At 41.6% G+C, this 23,947-nt stretch overlaps 1 protein-coding gene across 1 annotated transcript; it reads right to left on the bottom strand.

Moving 5' to 3' along the window:
- Positions 1-3,505: 3,505 nt before the first annotated feature.
- LOC148537920 (uncharacterized) lies at positions 3,506-11,892 on the bottom strand. The gene is made up of 4 exons (XM_088460134.1): positions 11,082-11,892; positions 8,751-8,949; positions 7,231-7,283; positions 3,506-3,869 (listed from the first exon to the last, which is right to left on the bottom strand). Exons 1-4 carry the CDS (start codon positions 11,890-11,892, stop codon positions 3,757-3,759), a joined length of 1,176 nt encoding a protein of 391 aa, XP_088316260.1. The 3' UTR covers positions 3,506-3,756.
- Positions 11,893-23,947: the final 12,055 nt, after the last annotated feature.

The raw sequence follows: 23,947 nt of genomic DNA on the forward strand, positions 1-23,947 counted from the left end.
GATTCTAACCAAAGGCTTCCTCCCTTGTACACTTCCAAGAGTAATTATCATGTGACAGTCATGTTACATTTAACAATTCTTAAAATTGAGCTGTGGCTCCAAAATGTGAGAATAGGCCCTTTCAGGAACATACAGAGCTAGGTTCAATTTGCATGTCAAAGGGTTAGTTTCCATCTTCCCTGCCTTTCATTACCTTGTAACAGAACTCACAGGATACATGACTTACTGAGGATAGTCAGCTCTCCTGCTCTCACATTTAGAAAACCAGTTATTCTATGGCTTTTAATTACCAATCTGTTATGGCATTAAAACTATAATTTGCGCTATGTGCCATATAGCTATATTCCTCACACTGAGTAATGAACACACCTGTGCACCTGCTGAGTGATCTGGAAAACGTGAACTGTGTGGGGTCCTGAGGACGGAGTTTGAGAACCACTGCTGTAAGTTAAACGTTTAATAAAAATGACATTCAAATGAACAGTTGGTGCCTATTATACATTTGCTCCCCTTCACTTCAGAGTTTTGCTAGGTTACTGCCATTATTACTTACAGTATGTCTAGCTTGTTTGCATCAATATTCCTGTGACATAACTGAGGTTCCTAACTTTCTACTTCTACTGTAAATAATGAACAAAAATACTTATTAAGACAACCGGCTACATCCTTATTTATTTATTTATTTATTACCAGTAATTTATATAGCGCACACATGTTCCGCAGCACTTTACAGAGAGTATTTGTCCATTCACATCAGCACCTGCCCCAGTGGAGCTTACAATCTATGCTCCCTACTACATGGACACATACACACTTACACGCTAGGGATAATTTTTGTTAGGGGCCAATTAACCTACCAGTATATTTTTGGAGTGTGGGAGGAAACCGAAGCACCCAGAGGAAACCCACGTAAGCACAAGGAGAATATACAAACTCCCCATAGTTAGGGCCATAGTGGGAATCAAACCCATGACCTCAGTGCTTGTCCCTCCACAAATGTCCTCATTCTTTAGAGTCATAATTATCACTGTCATTTTTATCATTGTAATTTTGCAGCTGAATACAGCCAAATAACTTTTAGGGTGAGTTCATCACTTTGGCAATTGAAACCTGGTCAGTACTCACATAACAATAATGCAAACTACAAAGAGAATTTTTTTTAACCTTTATTTTCTTGTAGGTGCAACATAAATATATAGATATATTACATAAAGCAAGTTCAGGCAAAAACAATGGTGAAATGACTCCTACCTAACAAATCTGACTCAAATATTGTTATAAATAAGGTATATGCAATTATTGTATAAAGTTGTACATTCTGTAATATTATATTCTAATACCATCTGGTAACTAAAGCTCCCAGATTTTGGGGATTATTTTTTTTAATTAATACATCATCCAGGGTTGGACTGGCCCACAGGGGTACAGGGGAAATCCCCGGTGGGCCCCACTGCCTGGGGGCCCTACCACTTGCTCTAATGTCAGTTTCAGACTGTGCACTTGAACTATACATTGTTATTCTATTAGAGGGTCAGTTAAATGGTCACTAATGTCTGTCCAAGCATCTGTAGGGTCTGGCCTCATACCCTGACCATGCCCCAAAGCATGAGCCCCTACCACTGGATTCCCCCAGTGGGCCCTTCATGCTCCAGTCCGACACTGAATATGATTACATATGCACATGTTTATTTAGTTGCAGTGCTATTACTGTAGTTAATGGTAAAATTGTATTCACATTAAGCAGAAGCGTAAGACTTGGATTAATAACAAATGTAAAATTATTATAGAAGTAAACTGCACAATCTCAAACAAACAACTCAGTACTTAAAACTACTGAAAAGGGAGCTAATATTTATATAAATTCACAATAGCATTGTTTAGCTCAGGGGGGGTAATAAGCGGCCCTCCAGCTGCTGCTGCACAACAATTCCCAGCGATGCTTTGCAACAGTTTTAGCATGGCCAAATAGCAAAACTTTGGCAAGGCATGCTGGGATGTGTAGTTCTTCAACAGCTGGAGGGCCGCTTATTGCCCACCCCTGGTTTAGCTAGTCGTGTATCTAAAATACAAATCCAGTTCTAAAAACTATTTTCTTAAAGCATGATAGTTTCAGTGAAATAACTTACACAAACTACCAAATTCACAATGAAACAACAAACCCTGCACACAAAGATAGACCTACACATAATGGGGCTCATATACTGTAGAATCTGATATACCTCTATATTTAAATACGATATTAAATTCTGTACTGCGTATGCTCACCAAAATTGATTACTGAAATGTCTGTATGTAGTGTTTGGAATATATTTAACAAGCATCCTTTTCAGTGCCATAACAGGGCTAAATAGTGTCATTATGTTGTGCGGAGGGCACGGGGACAGCATCATCGGTAAATGCAGCACTGACTGGAGCATACTGAGGAAGCTCTGATAAGTGGCACAGACTGCAGGGTGCCTGCCAGGAGCATTTAACGGACACTTTGGCGGTGGAGCAGCAGTGATCCTTGCTGCAGGGTGCAAGATGCGAGGGCCATGGGGCAGCAAGGTTGCCGCCCACAGAGCCCTGCTCTCTGTATAGCGGCACTGGCTGCACATCCCTAGCTATAGCCCTGATCCTTCTACATCAGTGGAAGCCAGGGACGCAGAGAGAGGGGGGAGCGGGAACTATTTACCCGGGCCCGGGCTTGCTAGAGGGGCCTGGTGGGGGCCCGGGTCCAGCGCCACTCTCCCCTTCCCTCCCTCACTTCTCCCACCCACACAGCAGCCCAGGAGACTGCTCACAGCCGCAGCAGTCTCCTATGACTGATAGCGCTCCCCTCTGGCTTTGTGCCGGGCTGAGGTGCACACAGCTATGCGGCACTGCAAAAGAGTGTTTTTTTTCTTTAGCTCAAGGGGGCATGGTCAAGCCTCCCACAATTAGGCCATGCTCCCTTCACATGGGCCCTCCCATGCTCTCTACGCCCCTGGTGGAGGTAGATTGGTGGGTAACCTATTTGGGCAAGAGCAAGACAAGTACAGTATAATAACAGTGTGTTTACATAAATGCAACACACTTAGACATGGATACATCTGCAAATACTCCTTTTTTCTGTAGGTCTTTCTCTGTTGTGTGCAGGGTGTACTACATGCCTTAAGTTAAGTTGTATAGAATATCACACTAGGAAAAATAATCGGATTCAGTATGGCCCCATGGCCGGCGGTTCAAATCGGCATCCCGGCAGCAGTGAAAATCCTGATTGTCGAGAGGTATGTATTGACTAACCTATTCTCCCCCCTAACCCTAACCCTCCCTTAGGGGTGCCTAACCCTTACCCCCCCCCAAGTACCTAACCCTAATTCCCTCTCTAAGTGCCTAAACCTAACCCCCTCTTCCCCGCTGCCTAAGCCTAAGTGCCTAAACCTAACCTCCCCCCGGGATTGCCTAACCCTAACCCTCCCTTCCCCTAGCATAACCCTAAACTCTCAAGAGGTGCCTAACGCTAAACCTAACCCTCCCCCCCGTGACTGTCCATGCCCGGCGCCCGGCTTACCTTCAATCAGTAAGACGGGTGTCGGGCTCCCGGCGTAGGTAAAATGACAGGCGTCGGGATTTCGCCAATGTCATTTAGCCCTTGCCGGGATTAGACCATCGGAAAGCCGATGGTCGAGTTTCCATCCATCGGCTTCCCGACTGCTTCCCAAATAATCAGGTGTGTTAAATAGAACTTCTAATTATAGTGATGTTTGAAGTATTCTGACTTCAATGTGTTTTATTTTATAACACCTTTGTGGTTATGATATGCATGATGAAAGAGATAGGTATCACAAAGATAGGCCAGTTTGTAGTTCCTGCATTCTTAGTTGTACCAGGTGGTGCTTTGGTGGTAGCTGTAAAATATAAATAAAGAAAAATCACTAACCATGTATCTTTTGGAAACAGCAAGACACGCTAAAAAAATAAATTACTTTATTCTCTACTGTTATTAATGAATTTATAAGTAATGTGATTTTTGCCATGATCCCATGCCTTTGAAGATGAGAAATTAAATGTTTTTTTATTCTATCCTGGAAATCAATAATGGAAGGCCATTTTGTATTTATTACCCTTCCAGAGTAGCAGTGTACAAAATTAATAAAGATTTAAGAAAATGTCAAATTGATTGCTGGAATGGCACTCTACAAAATATATTTCACAGCATAATATAGACCTGTCCTTTATAAAATGTAGAAAGTTGAAGCAAGATGAGTCTGACCCATTAATGGTCATTTGTGAAGCACCAATTCTGCAGATCTGAAATACTTCTTTATTCTATGTAGGCCAGTTTGAATGGGATTGAAATGCCGGCGGCTGTTTCAAATCCCGACAGCAGATGCCTGAAAGGAGGAGATCTCGACTGGGTTAGGTAAGTATTCTAAACCTCCCCTGTCCCCCCCTAACCCTCCTTTCATGGTGTTTAACCCTAACCCACCCCTAGTGCCTAAGCCTAACTTCCCCCCAGGGGTGCCTAAACCTAACTCCCCCTACCTGCACCCTAAGCCTAACCCTCACGGGGGATGCCTAAACCTAACCTACCCCCGTTAGGGGTGCCTAACCCCATTACCCCCCAACCTAACCCTAGCCCCGCTACAGTGCCTAATACTAACCCTCCCCCCCGCGGCTAACACTAAGGGCGCCACAGACTTACCTTTGTTTGAGATGGCGTCCTCTGCGTTCCGGCATCGGACTTAACATGGGCATCAGTATTTCTATGCCTATGTTAAATCCCTTGTCAGGATTCTGCTGTTGGGATTGATACTGGCGGATAACTACATACCGGCCAGTTTGTCTGTTTAGTGCATTTCCAGATGCCCACTACAGTATATGGCCTGTCTGCAACACCTCTATAAAAGGCAAACCAGTCCCTGTTTTGCAAATAGAATTAAGCTAAATGTGACTGGTGGAAACAGTAGAAACATCTGTATAACCTACTACTATATGCTTTGTTGGGACTCATTTGTGTATTTAAATCCTCATGGAGTGTATTACTGGCATTACTTATATGTTTCCTGTTCTATATTACATTGGTTTAAATGTCCCAGAATGACGTATTATCACTAATGCTCTATGTGTGTCCCTGTAAAATGATTTGCACTTGTATAGAAGTATTGTAGGAGTGTGGCATCAGAAAAGAGCACTTGGTTGTGTTTTTGCAGCTAATAATTTATGTTTACTCTCTGCAGCAAAATAGGTAATTTGCATCGGTAACTTACATCAATCTTTAACTAAACCTTTTCATGCAGATTACTACTTTCAAAAGAAAACTTATTATAATAAAAATATAAATATATTATTAATAAATATATTTTCTTATCATATGAAATAGAATCCTACTTACCTACTCAAAACATTCAGAAGAGTAGGCAGCCCTCTGCATCCCACTCACTTACTAATGAAATGGTTTTGATGGGTAACATAATGCGGCAAATCACGGGTCTATGAGGAGGTGGTTGGGCCATAATGATGGAATTCTCATAGAATCATGTCATTTTGGCCGTAGTCCCTCTTTATAGACCCATGATTCACTGCATTGTGACATGAGAGGGTGAGGCTTGATGACAAGAAGCACGCTATACCCATCAGTGATCAGCTACATCTTCCCTCCATGCTTCTCTAGGAGGGGAGAAATTAAATGTAGGCAAGTACTGTACGAGCAGAATACAGATGGAGCAGGGTTCTATTATATTAAACGACTTAATATGGTGCATTATACAGAGCACTCCATTTAGTAAACTATGTTTACACAGAAGTGTACTTGAGCAGGGGCGCCAAGAGGGAGGGGGAGCGGGTACAAATTTTTCGGGACCTGGCTTGCTGGAAGGGCCCGGCGGGGGGCCCGGGTCCGACACCGCTCCCCCCCTCTTACATCACAGCAGCCCAGCACATGCTCCTGTGTGCTGGGCTGCATTGGGAGACTGCTTGTGGCTGCTAAGATGCAGCCACAGTAGTCTCCTATGCCTGTGGAGAAAGCGATCAAGCTGATCGCGCCACCCCACTGAGCGCTCGCAAGCGGGTCGATGGTGCCAAAGTGCGCATGCACACGATGGAGGCGGCTCCGTCGTGCGCATGCGCAAGACCCGAATAACGACGGCCAAGCCGTCGTTATGGGTCTCGCACCAAAGGGGGAGTGCTGTCGATGTTGATTGACAGCAAGCCCCCTTTGGTGGGCATGCTGGGGCTGCCCAGATGGAGACGTTCCCATGGAAACGCCTACCATCTGGGTCCGGCCCCACTGACATCACTAGTGATGTCAGTGGGAGTGTTTTTGGCAGGGTCTCGTCGCAAGCCCGATGGTCGCGATGGTCTTGACACCCACAGCTATGCGAGCGGCCAGGAGGCCGCTCCAAAAAGGAGTAGGGACGGCCCTGATTCAGAGCGAGCGCTCTGTCAGAGCATCCGGCTCTCAATCAGGGCCTTATTTCCATCTATCATCTATCTATCTGTTTTTTTTAAATAATCATATTATAGCTGTCTCAGCTGAACCAATTCTCATTTCTCCTTGTTGTCATAAATATCCTTAACATATAACATGTATAGCTGTAAAAAATGTATAAAATGTTGTATTATGCAATATATCTGTAGCTGATTAGTAAACTAAACAGCATATTATTGGATGGGATGCAGTCGGGAAGCCGACGGATGGAATCCCGACCACCGGCTTCCCAACTGTCTAATCCCGGCAAGGGTTAAATGACAGGCGTCGATATCCCGACACCTGTCATTTTTTCCTACGCTGGGAGACCGACACCCGGCTTACCGATCCAGGCGCCGGGTGCGGACAGTCGCGGGGTGGGGGACAGTTAGGTTTAGGTTTCCCGGGGGGGAACTTAGGGTTAGGCACCCCCCTGGGAGGTTAGGTTTAGGCTAGGGGAAGGGGGGAATAGGGTTAGACACCCCCGGGGGGAGGTTAGCGTTAGGCACCCCTCCTTAGGTTTAGGCGGCGAGGAACGGGGGTTAGGCTTAGGCACTTAGAGGAGGGATTATTGTTAGGCACTTGGGGGGGGGAGGTTAGGCTTAGGCACCACTAAAGGAAGGTTAGGGTTAGGGGTGGGGATTAGGTTAGTTATACTTACCTTTGGGACGATCAGGATTTCCTCCTCTGTCGGGATGCCGCTGTCGGGATTAGAACCGCCGGCCTTGCGGCCAGCAGTAAATCATATGTATTCCTATTGGATAATTGAAAGAAAGCATAGTTTTGCTATATAGACTCACCAGTAGTCAATGTTTTAGCAACCTTAGAGGTGTTATTTACTTTGATGTAAGCACTGTAAAAAATAAATTTTAAGCAGTTAAAATATTGCACATAATATAGCTCCATCGATTCACCTTGTATTTTTACTTAATATTTTTTATGGATTTTATGCATAAGAACATGCTGTAACATCCTTTAGAATGTAAGCTCTCAAGAGCAGGGACCTCTTCCCTCATGTGCTTCTCTTTACATTTTCTTCTACTCTTTACTCCCCATAAGGGCACCTGGGACGTGACTGCCAACTCCCGGCTGCTTATTGTGAGTGCTTTAATCGCTATTGCAGCAATGTATATAAATCGTGTCCTTGTCCTGCACTGTAATGTACTGTTAGTCACTTGTTTCTTGTTCACCTATTAGTTCTATGTACTATGTAAGGCGCTGCGGAACACTTATGGCGCTATATAAATAAAGGATAATAATAATTAGAGATGTCCGCCGACTCCCGTATTTTGGTTTTGGATCTGGATCTACCCTGGTTTTGGATCTGGATTGGTTTTGCCAATACTCTGAAAGAGCGTCCGGCTCTGAATCAGGCCCTCAGAACTCTCATATAAGATAAAGAAACAACAAGGTCAAGTTTCAGTCAGCAATAATGACCATGGTGATAGACACTTTTGCTGATTATTGCTGCTTAGTATAAGGGGGAAAACAGGTTGGGAAATTCATTCAGTAATAGAATCCTGCTATATGTTAATGCTTATGGTCCTTACATTGCATGTTGAAAACTATGGCCTTCAAATGGGTGTGGTACAATATACTAGGTCAACATTCATCATGTCGCCATTCATCATGTCGACATGGTCAAAATGTTGACATGTTTAGCATATCGATATTCATCACATAAACAGTGCTGGAATATCGATAGTATAGAATGTCAGCAAACCATCCCTAGTGGTCCAGTGGTCACTTACCCAGTCCCATTGGCAGCAGCAACTTCAGCGGCAGCTTCCGGGTACCGGCAGAAACATGGTGTGTAGGTCAGGTGGAGTCATCTGCACCAGTGTTCTAGTAAGTACAGTCCCTCTATCCCTAATCCCTCCCCCTATCCCTTACCCCTCCACAGCCTAACCATAACCTTCCCTTGTGCCTAACCCTAACCTTTCTGTCATGCATCCTAACCCTAATGTTGACATTCTGAGAATGTCAGGAGTTACATGTTCACATTTACGATGTCAATAATGTGAACATGTCGACGTTCTGAAGATATCAACATGTTGCCTATCGACATTGTGGTGTTGACATTATGACTGTATCACCTAATATGTGACTCGTGCTACAGAGCTCATTTATTGCACCAACATAAACAAATGTCAATGCGCTGTTAGTAAATGTGCCCAAAACTATACATAATATTGTTTAGTACTATTCAGTTTTTGTTTATTTAGATATTTTGCTATGCAATTGTTGGTCATGCATTGTGCTTTGAAAACCGTAACTAAAATGTTAAGTTAAACATAAAAACACATACAATAAAACTGACCTTATTTCAACAGAATTTGGATTACTAGGTGATGTCCAGTATGCAATCAGTTTGGTGGTATTGGTTGTGTCAAAAAACATTTCAAACAATGGTGATTGTCCAGTACATGTATGATCTCCATTGGACCAAGTCCCCAGAAATGATGAGCCAGATTTAACCTGTAAGATAATGGTAGCATTTCCGCTTCCCTTGACTTGCACTTTAATTAAAATAATAATAATAATTAGGGAATATAAAAGGACAAAAGCGACCCCTACTGTTTTCCCAGTTTAAAGAGGCAATGCTCAAAATTATTTATTTGAAAAAATATATACATATTAGAATGCAAAATTTATGTGTTCAGCTCTCTTAATCACTTTTCCCTTAACTTACTTTTGTTAAATAGAAACATTACGCTTCACTAAAGGCGCACATCCACTTGCCGATTTCTATGAGCGATTGAACGATAATGATATTGTTTTCGTTCAATTGCTCATGAATCGTGCATGAATTGGGCACATTACTGTCAGAAAATACCAGCGGTGCGCGCTCACGCTGGTTGTTTCCGACATCAATCATCGGCCGAACATGCTGGACACCCTGACGATAACGTCAAGTAGAGAATGTTAGGGGATGATTGATGTGCCTACACTGAACGACTGCTCATTCAGTGTAGGCACAGCACAGACTATGAAACGACTGCACGATTACAATGCTGTAATCGTACAGTCGTTTTTTGGTCTGCAAGTGGATGTGTGCCCTTAGAGAATCATTGTGCTGTCTGTCGTAAGCCATGCAAAACATAATATTTACAAAAATACAGTTGCAAAAATGGTGTTTTCTACAGCATATGTTAAAGCTTCAGATTGCAATCTGTAGAGTCAACAAGAGTTTTCAAAACTGTTTAATTAAATATTGAGGCTTGGCTATTACCTTAAATATTCCCAGCTGTATACCATACCACACAGAATAATGCACTGCCCATATTTGTTCCACCTCTATGCATAGACTTATAAACATTCCACAGAATGTTCAATTACAAATAGAGTGCAGAATGGCATTCACTAAAATGAAATAAAAATTCTATTCACAGAAAATTTTGCAATAACTTAATCATCTCGGGAGATAAAATACATAGAACAACCTTCAATGCAGATGCTTTATGGTAGTAACCAGAAATCATGATGTTAAAAATCACTTATTATATCGCAATTTATATCTCTCAAGGTTTTCTTTTATTGTTTGTTACTAATATTTTGCATGTTCCTTTTAGTCTTGTTGAATATATTTGTTGCTAATTGTAAAAAATATTTGGACATTTAAACTACAGTATTTTTAGACCCAATATGTAGCTACAGTTGTTATACATTTATTTATACCTTGCTATATCTCTGATAGAAAGCTCTGAAACCATTTTCCCAACTTCTTTTATAGGTGTTACTAAAGCAATATGACACAAGATAAGCCAAACTCCCCTTTGGATTAACACTGGAGCATTTGTACTAAATGACTTCATGGATACTTGAATATGCCATGCTTTAATATAATGTGCATTGTGAATAGTATCTGATAATTATTATACAGTGATATTGCCCATTCAGCATTTCATATATACTGTAGCAAACTTTTAAGGGGTCTATTTACTAAGCCTCGGGTGGAGATAAAGTGAACAGAGATAAAGTCCCAACCAATCAGCTCCTAACTGCCATGTCACAGGCTGTGTTTGAAAAATGACATTTAGGAGCTGGTTGGTTGAGACTTTGGTCCTCATTCAGACCCAGTCGCAAGCGCTGAGCGCTCGCAACTGGGTCGATGTTTAGGCCCTTGCACGCGCAGCTGCCGCACTGTGCATGTGCAAGCCCCGGAGTGAGAGAGAAACTCTCTCGCTCCGGAGCTCACTACAAAAGGGCCGGCTGTCGATGTTGATCGACAGCTCGGCCCGTTTTGTAGGCGCGGTGGGGGGGTGGTTTCACAAACGGAGGCGTTCCTTAAGGAACGCCTGCCATTTTGTGGGCGGCCGCACTGACATCAGCAGTGATGTCAGTGGGGAGCTTCCTGCTCGATCAGAGCAGGAAACTCCCTGGGGCTTGTGGTTTACAAGACCCAACCTTAGAGTCTCGTCGCAAGCCCCGATGGTCGCGATGGTCTTGACCATCGCGACCATCAACCTGGTCGGTCGCTAAAGCTGTGGGTGGTAACCCACAGCTTAGCTAGCGACCAGGAGGCCACACTTAAAAATACCAGTGACCGCCCTCATTCAGAACGAGCGCTCGCTTCTTGCGAGCGCCTCTGAATGAGGGCCTTTATCTCTGCTCACTTTTTCTCTTTCCAAGGAGTATAAGTACTGCTTACCAGTGTACTTGCTGTTGCCACTGAGCACATCCGGAAAAACAGTAAGCTGGAAATTGCTGGTAACGACCATGTTGGTAACAATACTGCATGACTGATATAAAGGAACAGTTGTAGGTGCCATGCTGGATGTAGTTGCATTAAGAGTGGTAGAGGTGCTAGAAGCAGCAGATATGTTACTAGCTTTTGTTAAGGAAGTGGTGTTGGATGATGTAAAAGTAGAGCTTATGGCTGAATTCTTCTTAGCTGTTGTATCTGATGCACTTGTTATTTTGTCTGTTGTGCTTATTGTTTTATGTGTTGTGGTTATTGTTGTGTGTTTTGTGCTTGTTGTATCAGTCTTCCTTGTTGTTGCATCTTTAGTGCTCGCTGTTGTATCAGTCTTGCTTGTTGTTGCATATTTAGTGCTCGCTGTTGTGCCTTGGCTGCTTTTTGTTGCATCTTTAGTGCCTGCTGTTGTATCAGTCTTGCTTGTTGTTGCATCTTTTGTGCTTGCTGTTGTGTCTTGTGTGCTTGTTGTTGCATCTTTAGTGCTTGCTGTTGTGTCTTGTGTGCTTGTTGTTGCATCTTTAGTGCTTGCTGTTGTGTATTGTGTGCTTGTTGTTGCATCTTTAGTGCTTGCTGTTGTGTCTTGTGTGCTTGTTGTTGCATCTTTAGTGCTTGCTGTTGTGTATTGTGTGCTTGTTGTTGCTTCTTTAGTGCTTGCTGTTGTGCTTGTTGAGGTACTAGAGGAACTAGAATTGGTGAAGTCTACAGTAGTAAATAGTAGGAAAAGATTATAAGTCAGTGCTAGTATAATTTTTCTAGAGTTCATTCTTGCAAAGGCAATGATCAATTCAGTACATATAACACTTGCTATAGCTCATCTTAGCTTATATAGAATTCAGCTGCAAAATACAAACAATTGAGGCGGGGTCAGAAACTTATAGTTAGCTTACCTTATAACTCTCTTACCTTGGAGACTATACACAAACACAACACATAGCAAAGCATTAATAATTTCATAATACAAATGTACTATACACAACGCTTTAGAAACCTTGTTACTAGCTGATCAAATTCTCTGAAATTTCTGTATAGTTCTTAACCTATAATCAACAGTAAAATAGAGGAATCCACACACAACAGTTTTTGTCACTTAGACATTCCTAAAACAGTTAAAGCTTTATCTTATTGTGAGGTATGTGTATTTCTATTCTCTACTCTTGGTAATTAACTTAGATTAAACTGATGAGGTCAATATATTCTTTTAAATATAAGATTTGCTTATTATTTAATTCAGAACAAGGTGACTACATGACAAAATTAAATGCTCTTTAATTGGGAAACTATGGGCCTGATTCAGACCCACTCGCGAGCGGCTGTACGCTCGCAAGTGGGTCGATGGTCTGCACTGAGCATGCGCACGACGGAGGGAGCTCCGTCGTGCGCATGCGCCAGACACGACGAGCGAAGGACTTTCCTTCGCTCGTTGTGTCCGATCAAAGGGGGCGTGCTGTCAATGTTGATTGACAGCACGCCCCCTTTGGTGGGCGTGTCGGGGGCGTGCCTCCCTGACGGGGGCGTTCCCACGGGAACGCCTCCCGTCAGAAGCCGGCCCACTGACATCACTAGTGATGTCAGTGGGAGTGATTTTGGCTCTGATAGAGCCAAAATCACTCCGGAGCTTGCGGTTGAAAACCTCAACCGCAGGCTCCGGCTCGCAATTTCGATGGTCGCGATGGTCACGACCATCGCGGCCATCAAAATGCACGCTCGTATAGCCTGTGGGTGGTGACCCACAGCTATACGAGCGTCCAGGAGGACGCTCCATGAAAAAGGAGCCCGGCCCTCATGCAGAGCGTGCGCTCTGCTCAGAGCGTACGGCTCTGAATGAGGGCCTATATACCTTGTACAACAGCCCCACAGAGAAAGGGCAACATAGACTTAGATACAATTTTTAAAAAAACAATGTTACTGTATTTTAAAATGGGTAAAAATTGCAAAAATAAAAGTCCAAAAAATCCTGTCTTTTATGGTGATGCACATGATTTGATGGCTAAGATCATGGTAATTGTAGGATGAGCAAAACATGGCTTCATCAGATGGAAGGAAGTGCCTGGACATTGGTAGATAAAGATTTTTTTTCTCAATCTGTGGGTTAAAAAATAAGATTTATTTATAGTACATTGGCTAAGATGCTAAGGATGGAAATTACTAATTTTAGGGCAAATGTTTCCTGTCTCATGAGTAACCAGGAAGCATTTTGAGACAGTGATCTTACTCAATCCAATGTTTTTATGCAACACCTTTTGTGCCACCTAGACACAATTTATAGAGAAAAACTATGTATTTGCCCATGAAACCAATGCAAGTAAAACATTGAAATGCACAAATCAGACACCTGAAATAAAGGAGTATGGTTCAAAAGGTCAACAGTATAAAGGTTGACATTCTGGAGGTCGAGACCATATGATCAACTGGTTCTGATTGTCAACAGTAAAAAGGTCAACATGGTCATTAGGTTAACCATCATTTATCACGGCTAAATGGTTGACACAGTCAAAAGGTTGACATTTAACATGCCGACCCTAAAATGTCAACACATTTTTTGTTATTTTAGATTAATCCTAGTCCTAAACCTACCCCTTAACCTAACCCTAATCCTAAACTTAACCCTAAGCCTAACTTTAACCCTAAAACTAACCCTAACCCTAAAAATCATGAAAAAACATGTCTGCATTTTATTTTTGACATGTTAAATGTCGACCTTTTGACTGTGTGAACCATTTAACCATGTTGACCTAAATGTCAACAGAATGATGGTTGACCTAATGACCATGTCAAAGTTTTTACTGCCAACATTCAGAATGTGTCGACCATCTGGGATCGACCTTCAGAGTGTCGACCTTTTTATTGTCAACCAATTTACAGGTATCCAAATAAAGATCCAATATATCCTCTAGATCAGGGGTTCTCAAACTTTTTTGCTCTGGGACCCCGTCCAACAATAAAAATTATTACAGGACCCCAGCATGTTACTGCAGAATGACTGCCACACGTGTGGTCAGCAGACCGCTCATGCACAGTAACACTATGGAGACACAAAACTGTGAGGTGTCCGATTATGCAATCATTTAATTTTTTACACATTGCAGGGACGAGCTATTTTCAAAGCATCTGTCCCTACAAGGTGAGGCAGAGAGTGACTGAGGAGACAGGGCCGTAGCTAGGGTAGTGCGGCCGGTGCCATCACACAGGGCACCACAGGGCAGGGGGCGCTGTTTGAACCTGTCAAATTTCTGTTTATTATCATTCTTACTCGCAGTTTCCTCTTATTTCATCCCCAGCATCTCCTGGCCTCCCCTATCTCTTCCTTGCCCATTCCCCATGAGACAATTCCACTTTTTTGGGTGTATTATGTACCTATGAAAAATGAGGGGGGCGCCAATGCTCTTTCTGGCACAGGGCACCAAAAAGTTTAGTTACGGCTCTGTCAGAGGAGACAGTGGGTTACGGTGAGGCAAAGGGTGATGCAGGAGGCAGTGGATAACAGGGAGAAGCTGTGAGTAACAGGGAGAAACACAGGGTGACAGGGGTGAGGAAGATGGTGGTAGAGGGTGGCATGGAAAGGCAGAGGGTGACTGGGGAGCAATAGGTGATGTAGGAGGCAGGGGCTAATAGGGAGAAGCTGTGGCTGATGGGGAGGCAGTGTGTTGGAAGGTGATGGAGAGGCAGGGAGTGGCAGTGGCTGGCAAGGAGCAGCATAGGGTGGCAGAGGAGACAGTGGGTGACTGGGGAGGTGAAGTGTGACATAGGAAGAAGTGGGTAACATGGAGAACCAGAGGGTGACGAGGGAGGCAGATAGTGTCAGAGGGTGAGACAGAGGCAATAGGTGATGTAGGAGGCAGTAGGTAATAGGGAGAAACAGTGGGTGACAGGGGGAGGCAGAGGGTGTCTGTGGGTGTCTGAGAGGCAGTGGGTGGCAGGGAAAAGCAGTGGATGACAGGAAGAGGGAGTGGGTTGCAGGAGGAGGCAGTGGAAGGCAGCAAGAAGCAGTGAGTGAGAGGGGAGGAAGTGGTGACAGAGAGAGGCAGTGGGTGGCAAGGAGCAGCAAATGGTGGCAGAGAGAGCCAGAGGATGGCAGGAAAGACAGTGGGTGACTGGGAGGCAGCGGGGGGGGCTAATGTTGACATAGAAGGCAGTGGGTAACAAGGAGAACCAGTGGGTGACAGGAGGAGGAAGAGGGTGAAAGGGAAAGACAGAGGGTGGCAAGGGGTGATTGGGTGATGGGGAGGCAGAGGGTGATGGGGAGGCAGTAAGTGAGAAAGACAGAGGGAGGCAGGGCATTTCAGGGGGAAGGTGGTGGATGACAGGGGGGAGGCAGTGGGTTTTTAATAAATTAATTTATTTTCTGTTTCCCCCTCCAGTTCCCACACTATGTGCTCCCTTGTTGCCCCATGGGGTCTGTGCTCAGCACTGCCCTCATTCCTCATGCTCCCCTGCTGATGTTTCTTCCACCCTCCACAGCATTCATCACACATTCTGTGTCCCCCCACCCAGGCAGCAGCGGTTCCCCAGGCTGCACTTAAGAACATCTGCACAGACTGCAGAGAGAGTCTGTCTGCTGCTGATGCTTGCTGCCTGTGTGTCAGTTTCTGCTGCTGAGCAGGAGGACAGGAGACGCTGAGCACTGGGGTGGGGACGGGGCTGCCTGATGACACCTTGGACCTCTCAGCCAGTGACCGAGGAGTCTGAAATAACAGACCAACTGGTTTCACTCTCCTCAGATCACTGGCTGAGAGATCAGAGGAGTCATCAACCGGACCCCATGTGAGTCGCGACCCCAAGCTGAGATGGCCACGACCCACTTTGGGGTCACGACCCACAGTTTGAGAACTGCTGCTCTAGATTGTAAACTTGGTGCTCTCTCTACACCCTGTCTCATCTCAGCACTTTTTCCACAAATTTTGTCTGTAAAGGGTATTTTAAGAAATTAGAGGGCCTACGTGCAAAATCAGTGTTCTTAGGCTCATGAGTCAAGGATGCTCTGAGCTCCCCTGAAAACAGAGTATTGTAATATTGTCAGTTTCTTTTTCACTTCTTTGTAAGATGCTTTACTCTATTATATATTCGCTGTATTGGCAAGGCTTTGTGACCCAGCCACCACCTCCTATACTCCATATGTAGACTACTCTTTCCTTTCTTCCCTTGCTCTCCAGCTGGACACACAATGCCTATCACAGCTGAAATCCTGTACGTAGCAGCCTTGCTAAAATATGCTATTGACTCTTGTGCACAGAGACGCCCACCTCCAGCGTCTCACATCTGTACAAAAGTAATTACATCAGAAACATCGGTCACACATTGGTCACACTTGAAACTTCTGAGGAAGCCTATGCTGTCTCAGAATGAGCATCTCACCTAAGATGCCAGGGCCGCTCCAGCTGCACATGAATTTGCATAGGCTCACTAGGGCACGCTCAGAAAACGTTCCCAACTAGCCACCCCCATATCCTCTCCCAAAAACGGACTATAGTACCTGTCCCTCACTTTGTGAATAAATCTTCTCTGCGACAGCCATCACTATCCAATCACTGTGCATGTGCATTGCAGTTGCGGTGCATGCACAGTAGCAAAAGAATGTCTTCACTAGATCCGACATCGACACTGGGTGCTTCTCTGAATCTTATATTGATAGCTTAGTGGATTGATCTATTGTCTTGTGATGTTTCAGTTGTGAGACAGAACATTTCAAAATGAGATTTGAGATATATTAGTTGGTGGCGTTGTCGGTAAGATTGAGCACTTTCAGTTAGGTTCTGGAGGAATTGTAGAGCCAATGAAGGGAGTCACAGAATGGTGCAGCAGATTTGAAGTGGCAAAAGAAGAAGCTTAGTCTTGCCTTGACATTAATAGCAAAATTAAAAAACAAGGGAGATTATGCACTAGATGAGAGTTTAGTTAAATGCAGATACGCAAAATGCAAAGAACCTACAATAGCTAAGGTAAGGTGGAAGGATTAATAGATAATAACTTAAGAGTTTAGAAAGAAAGGAGGTAGAGGGATGTAGAGGTGTTGCTTCAATCCAAAATGTTGCTGCCTTTCCTCACCTTCTAAGGATCTATTCCAAAAAATCTTGGACAATAATAATGGTAAATGTAGGTTAGGTGTGGAAAATGGTGCTACCTCCGGGGTCACAAAGGTGAGGGTTATGCTTCTATAAATAGGTGAGAATACTTATCTGAAAATGTTGAGTATTTATCGTTGTTTTTCTCTTGTTGTCAGCTCAGAGACTCCCCCACATGAACATAAAAATAGAAATATAAGACACAGGTGATGAACAAGCTGCTAAGGCAAAACACATGTACTACTAGTCCCCGATTAGACACCGTGGGGCACGACCAGTTACCACATAGGAGTAGTCTGCACGTAACAGGTATCTTCCTTCTGTGTGTGGACCACTCCCACGGCGAATTTAGCCTCTGCAATGCCCATGGCAACAGAGACCATCGAACACCTGGAACAGGACCTCTCACTCTCACTTTAAAACATTTTTTCTATTATACTGCCGGAGTTCCTCTCTCATCTAGTGTCCTCTCTAGTAAGACACCTGACAGCAGAGGGGATGGAGGCATCATAGTGCCATACTATCTACCTATCCTATTTGAATATATCAGCTGCAGACTAAGTTATGCAGTTTGGTACACTGTCTGTGTTATCTACATTGTTATGTGCCGCTTTTCTAAGTAATACACCGGTATACTGTTTTTTCCCTTAAGGATCATTTCTTTTGTTGATACCTTTATACACAGTGCAGTATATAATTTTTTTCAAGGGCTAATGTAGCCCTACCAATGCTACTGATTTATGTTATATATCTGTCTATTTCTTTTGTGGATACCTTATTACACAGTACAGTATATAATTTTTTCAAGGGCTCATTTTGCCCTACCAGCTAGTGATATATTTGATATATGTGCTATATGGTCAAGCTACTCTAATGAAATAAATCTAGTGCATACGTATTTTTCATGCTACTAAATGTTTTTTCTCAGAATACCTGTGAACATACTTGCTTAGAACATTTGGATTATGTAATTATTGATACTTTCACTGAGATTAAGTGTTTTCTTTTGTTCTAAATATTGACATACGGAGAAACATTAAACTATTACATTTAAGAGGATTTACCACACATTATAGTATTCTTTTATGCTCCTAGGTGGTTAGATACCATTGTGAATTTATTCAAGACTTATATATTCTCTGTTACACCATTCCAGATTATAATATGTTTTTATAATATGAGTTTTGTGTTTTTTTAGGGGCAGACTAGTCATTTTTTACAATTTAAGTCTGGATATCTAAATCCCTATATTTTAATAGTATAAATAAAGGTTACATTTTAATTTCTATTACCTTTACATTTCATTACTGTTAATTTTCATACAATGAGTGCCCCATGAAAATAAATTCTTCTACTTAGCATCTCTGCTAATTTTGTATAGTTGCCTTTCCTCACCTTGTAAGGATCTATTCCAAAAAATTTGGACAATAATAATGGTAAATGTAGGATAGGTGTGTAAAATGGTGCTACCTTCTGGGTCACAAAGGTGAGGGATATGATTCTACAAGTAGGTGAGAATACTTATCTGAAAATGTTAAATATTTAATATTTATCGGTGTTCTTCTCTTGTCGTCAGATCGGAGACTCCCCCACGTGATCATAAAAATAGAAATTTAAGACACAATGCGTAGAGTTGCCTAACTAGTGTTAATATTTATGATTGATGCCGTCTATTATATAGAGTCCCAAACTCACTGTGCAGAGATTGGGTGGACTCCTTTAAAGGTATATTTGTTATTTGAAAATATACACACAAGGGAGCGCTATAATTAAAAGTTACAAATTCATTTAATATAGCATGATTGTTATAATACACCGGAATATGTGGAAATAGTGGGCAAGTCTGCGGATAAGTTCTTAACTGGTTTCTCCATTATAAACGTGTAACGGTTTGTTGCCCACTATTGCCACAGATTCCGGTGATTTATATAACAATCGGGACCCTGTGGATACAAGCAATTTGGATCTATTACGCTACTCCATCATGCTTCTCCCTCCCTAAACACCGGCCAATGATGTGTTGCTCCCCCTGACACAGCTCCATCTTCAAAAACAGGTGGTTACCTACAGTGCATCCGGAAAGTATTCTCAGCGCTTCACTTTTTCCACATTTTGTTATGTTATATCCTTATTCCAAAATTGAATAAATTAATTTTTGTCCTCAAAATTCTACACACAATACCCCATAATGACAACGTGTAAAGTTTTTGGAAATGTTTGCAAACTGAATAAAAAAAAAAAAACTAAGACATAACAAAATGTGAAAAAAGTAAAGCGCTGTGAATACTTTCCGAATGCACTGTATACATCTCACGGGGAGCGTAATTCACTGAGGTATTGCCCTCCCACCGCTGCTACTCCGGGACAGAGTACTGGGGATCGAGATCTGCAAGGTGGTGAGATTGATTCATGGTGAGGAGGTTGAGCTTGAAAAGCCAGCATTTGGGATTATTGATCCTTATATTGTATACCTGGATAAATGTACATGTTAATTCACAAAGTGGATCCCTTCATTCTAAATGGATTTCTAAAGGCATAGTGGACTTTATATTTGTTCTTCTTGAGGTTATTTTGCCCTATTTTATACTAGGTTTTTTATTTATTTAATTTATCTTTGTCCATATTAAGTGGTTTTATTATATGTAAGGTGTATAACATATTCTAACAATCATGCTGGCGGCTGGCGGTAAATCATACCAATCCCATTAAATGATTTTGTAACTTTTTATTATATCGCTCCCTTGTGTATATTTTTTCTGTTGAGTATTTGGTGTTTCCAGAACCTTGTTGGGAGCTGCAATACGGGTAACAAAAATGATTATCATTATATATATATATATATATATATATATTTTTTTTTGCTCCTGATCTAGATATTTAGCTAAATCATTATTTTAATATATTTCTTATTTGTCATGCTAGATGCTATTCGAAGAAGCACATATCACTCACAATAATCAAGTGCAGATGAAGCATATCACGGTATCTTTAACCAAGAAGTTTGTAAATACATACCATTACTCACAAGATACTGTAGATGATGTGTTAAAACTTGTAAAGGTATGTATCAATCAGACGATGAAACTATTGTGACAAGACTTCCGTTAACAGAAATTTATTGAATTATATTAAAAAAACATGTCGCAATGAAGGTATCAATAAAATATAGCTCTTATGAAAGTAATGTACTGATACAATAAAGTTATATCATGATCAGGTAATTCATCTCCGTATAATTGCCTGCTGTAACAGTGTTAACTCCAGTTGTACACAGCAACACTATAGTCCAAATATGGACCTAGGCAAAATAATTACATGTATAAACCTATTTGCATATATTTAGCCCTTATGTAGGGTAATTATAAAATGTGTAGCTCTTGGAAAACTTATTTAAATGGAGCGGTAGTTTACACACATAAAACCTTAATCAAATATAATACAGTAGTGCCTATTAGCTATATATTAAATCAGAGTTAAGTTGGGTACACTAAATTATGTGTGTACCCAGCAATGCGATGGACGATGGTACAGGTGACGGGTGACATATCGGGCGGACGGTACACATTATATGGTCCGGTGCTTCACTGCCCGATATCTCGGAACCAGCAGTATCCCACTGCATGGGGTCATCGGTCACATTGTCATATCAAGCTGCATATAGGGCCGACCAGACGATGTGACTGATGACCAAATGGGAGCACGCAAGGCCTGACATAGTGTCTACACATTAGTTGATTTTGACGTCATGTCAGGCCGATCTATTAGTTCTAATGTGTACCCACATTTACACATAATGTGTCCCCATGTTACACATTATACTATCACATTGTTAGAAGATACAGTAACAATCCAGTTGTTAGTTTCCTGCCCAGTCTAGGTAAATTAAATTATGCAGCATAAATACCACTGTAGCCTTGTTGCATTGTTATTAACTGTGTTGTTAAGATTGTATAATAGTTAACAAACATATATATTTAAAACAAGGAAGGTGCCGGCGCCAGCTTCTATGCTCGACAGAGGACTCCAATAACCACAGTTAATAATACGCTTCTCCCAAATGCAACAGGGTGTCAGCTAAACCCAGTATATGCAGACCTTTGGATAAGGCCTTTTAAAAAATGGTGTAAATTTACTAGGTTTTTAAGCGACTGACGTATATTTTGTGAACAAAAGTGTGATAGTGTAATACAAATCTAAATGCATAAATTAATAAATAAATAAAGATATATATCGATGTGATCAAATATTAAAAAAAAAATTAAATTTAATAAAGCATATATCAGGACAAACAAACACACATAATTAAAAACTTATACATGCCTAGACCCTAATCATAGGATTTGGCAAAATATTTCATGTACAGGCACGTTTGTGCAAATGTTGTATATAAAGTGCAATCGTAGTGCTAATAAATAACCAATAAAAATAGTTCAAATTCAGAAATAAATATAGCAGCACATGAGAGTATATAAAAAGATCATATAAAAAGATCAGCAGCAGCTTTTGAGGCTAAATTCAAACAATTTTTTAAAATTGCTTTAAAAAATATATATATATATTTGAATAGCTTGAAAGAGTTCATGTAATGCTTATGTTTGTTAAGTTCATTTCAGGTAAGAATCAGCTGACCCAACGCGTTTCATCCATACATGGACTTCATCAAGGGGTACTGGTGGTCTGGGGTTATCACTATTTATACCCCTTTCTCAAACAGGACTCCATTCCCTCGTTTCACCCGCGGGTGACGTCACTTCCGGTTTCCGGCATCCAGCAGCGTGCTCCAAATTGTTACTCTATTAAATTAATGTTATATGTATTCCTGTTTATATGTTACATTAGTTCCTGCAGCCAAACCATGTAGCAATAGGCTCCGTATTTCTCTCATTCATTTGCCAGCTTGTGTTCTCCGTCGCGTTACTTCCGCCCACCTCTTGCATCACATCCGCCTCCGCTCTCTCCATTCACCTTCGCGTCATCCTGGCTGTATCTTTGTGCCTCTATGGCTTCTCTCCGGGTCTGTGTAGTGCATGAGTGGTGTGCTTCTTCTGTTAGATGAAGTGGCTTCCACCTCAAAGCACTGGCAATGTGATATTCGTCTCAGAGTCTGTTTTGCGCTTGCGTAGGAGACAGACAAAGTCACCTGTTGAGCTGAAATATCCAAAACATTTCTCTTCTTGACAGTTTGTTGCCCAAATGTCCTCCTCTTTCGCCCAAGGTAACTTGTTCTATTGCCTTGAATGTTAATTCCTCAGGATTAGATGCATGATGATTGATGAAGTGCCTCGACACCGCATGTCCTTCTATTTTGTTCTTGATATTGCGAATATGCTCTTGTATTCTTAGTTTTAGGGGTCTTTTGGTTTTTCCAATGTATTTCAGGCCACATTTACATTCCAATAAGTATATCACTGACGTTGAATTGCAATTTAAAAATTTTTAATTTAATATTCTTTAGAATCATTAAAATTGTGAAAAACTTTTCTCCGTGGATGTAGATATTTGCAAATATTGCATCTACCACATTTGTAGCACCCCAGGCATGAGGGAAGATTATCATTTCTCATCTGGGTCACATCCCTTATCATGCTTGGTGCCAAAGTGTCTTTCAAATTCCTGCTTTTCTTAAAAAGAATGGTGGGTTTAGGGGGTAAAATATCTTTTAGAACCGTGTCCATAAGTAAAATGTTCCAATGCTTCTGAAGACATCCCTTGATTTTGTTTTCATGTCCATTGTAGGTCGTGATGAAAGGTTCAATGTTCTTCTCAGTTTTTTTGTCTTTATATTTCAACAAATTTGTTCTCTTTAGTTCGTTCGTTCTCTCTGCTGCCTTAATCAAAAGCTCAGTTGGATAGTCTTTTGCGGTGAATCTCTCAGTGTATAATCTAATCTGATCTTTACAGTCTCTTTCTTTCGTACAATTCCTCTTAATCCTGTGAAATTGCGAGTAAGGGATGTTATTCTTCCATTTTTTGAGGTGTCCACTTCTATAATGTAAATAGCTATTCTTGTCTACCTCGTTTATGAAATTCTTTGTAATCACTTTCCCTTCTTTTCACTCAGGATGAGGTCTAAGAATTCTACTGATGTAGTGCTAAAATGAGATGTAAATTTAAGATTCATATCGTTGCTGTCAATGAAACTGTCAACTGCTGTCAAATCTTCCTCTGAACCATTCCAAATGATGAGGATATCATCAATGTATCTTTTATACATGACTATGTTGTTTTTAAAAGGATTATTTGTATAAATGTATTTTTTCTCCCAACAGCCCATAAAAATATTAGCAAAACTGGTCGCAAAAGTGGTGCCCATGGCTGTTCCACATATTTGGTGATAAAACACATCTAAAAATTTAAAATAATTATGGTTTAATATAAAAGTCATAAGATCACATATTCTCCGTTGTTACATCCTGTTCAATGACATCTCTACATGCATTCACCCCTTTCTCTTGTTCAATACATGTATATAAAGCTTGTACATCAATGGTAATCCATTTATAGTTATCCCTCCATTCAGTTTCTTCAATGTATTGTAATAAATTTGTGGTATCCTTAAGATAGGAATCTAGCTTAACCACATATTTTTGCAGGAAGACATCTACATATTCTGAGAGGTGTGAGGTTAATGAATCAATCCTGGCCACAATTGGTCTGCCTGGAGGATCTATCAATGATTTATGTATTTTTGGCAGAAAGTAAAAAATGGGGGTAATAGGATTGGTTGTCATGAGATATTGGTATTCTTCTTTACATAAA

This window comes from Taudactylus pleione, unplaced genomic scaffold, assembly GCF_031769625.1.
Source record: "Taudactylus pleione unplaced genomic scaffold, aTauple2 ptg000042l, whole genome shotgun sequence".
Taxonomy (NCBI): domain Eukaryota; kingdom Metazoa; phylum Chordata; class Amphibia; order Anura; family Myobatrachidae; genus Taudactylus; species Taudactylus pleione.

What these genes read in the sequence shown, in the direction of transcription:
- LOC148537920 (XM_088460134.1), bottom strand. Translation starts at nt 11,892, where the DNA reads ATGAACTCTAGAAAAATTATACTAGCACTGACTTATAATCTTTTCCTA. An exon ending in TGGCAACAGCAAGTACACTG is followed by an intron (nt 8,950 to 11,081) that starts GTAAGCAGTACT and finishes TTTTAATTAAAG; the next exon opens with TGCAAGTCAAGGGAAGCGGA. An exon ending in TGCTAAAACATTGACTACTG is followed by an intron (nt 3,870 to 7,230) that starts GTGAGTCTATAT and finishes TATATTTTACAG; the next exon opens with CTACCACCAAAGCACCACCT.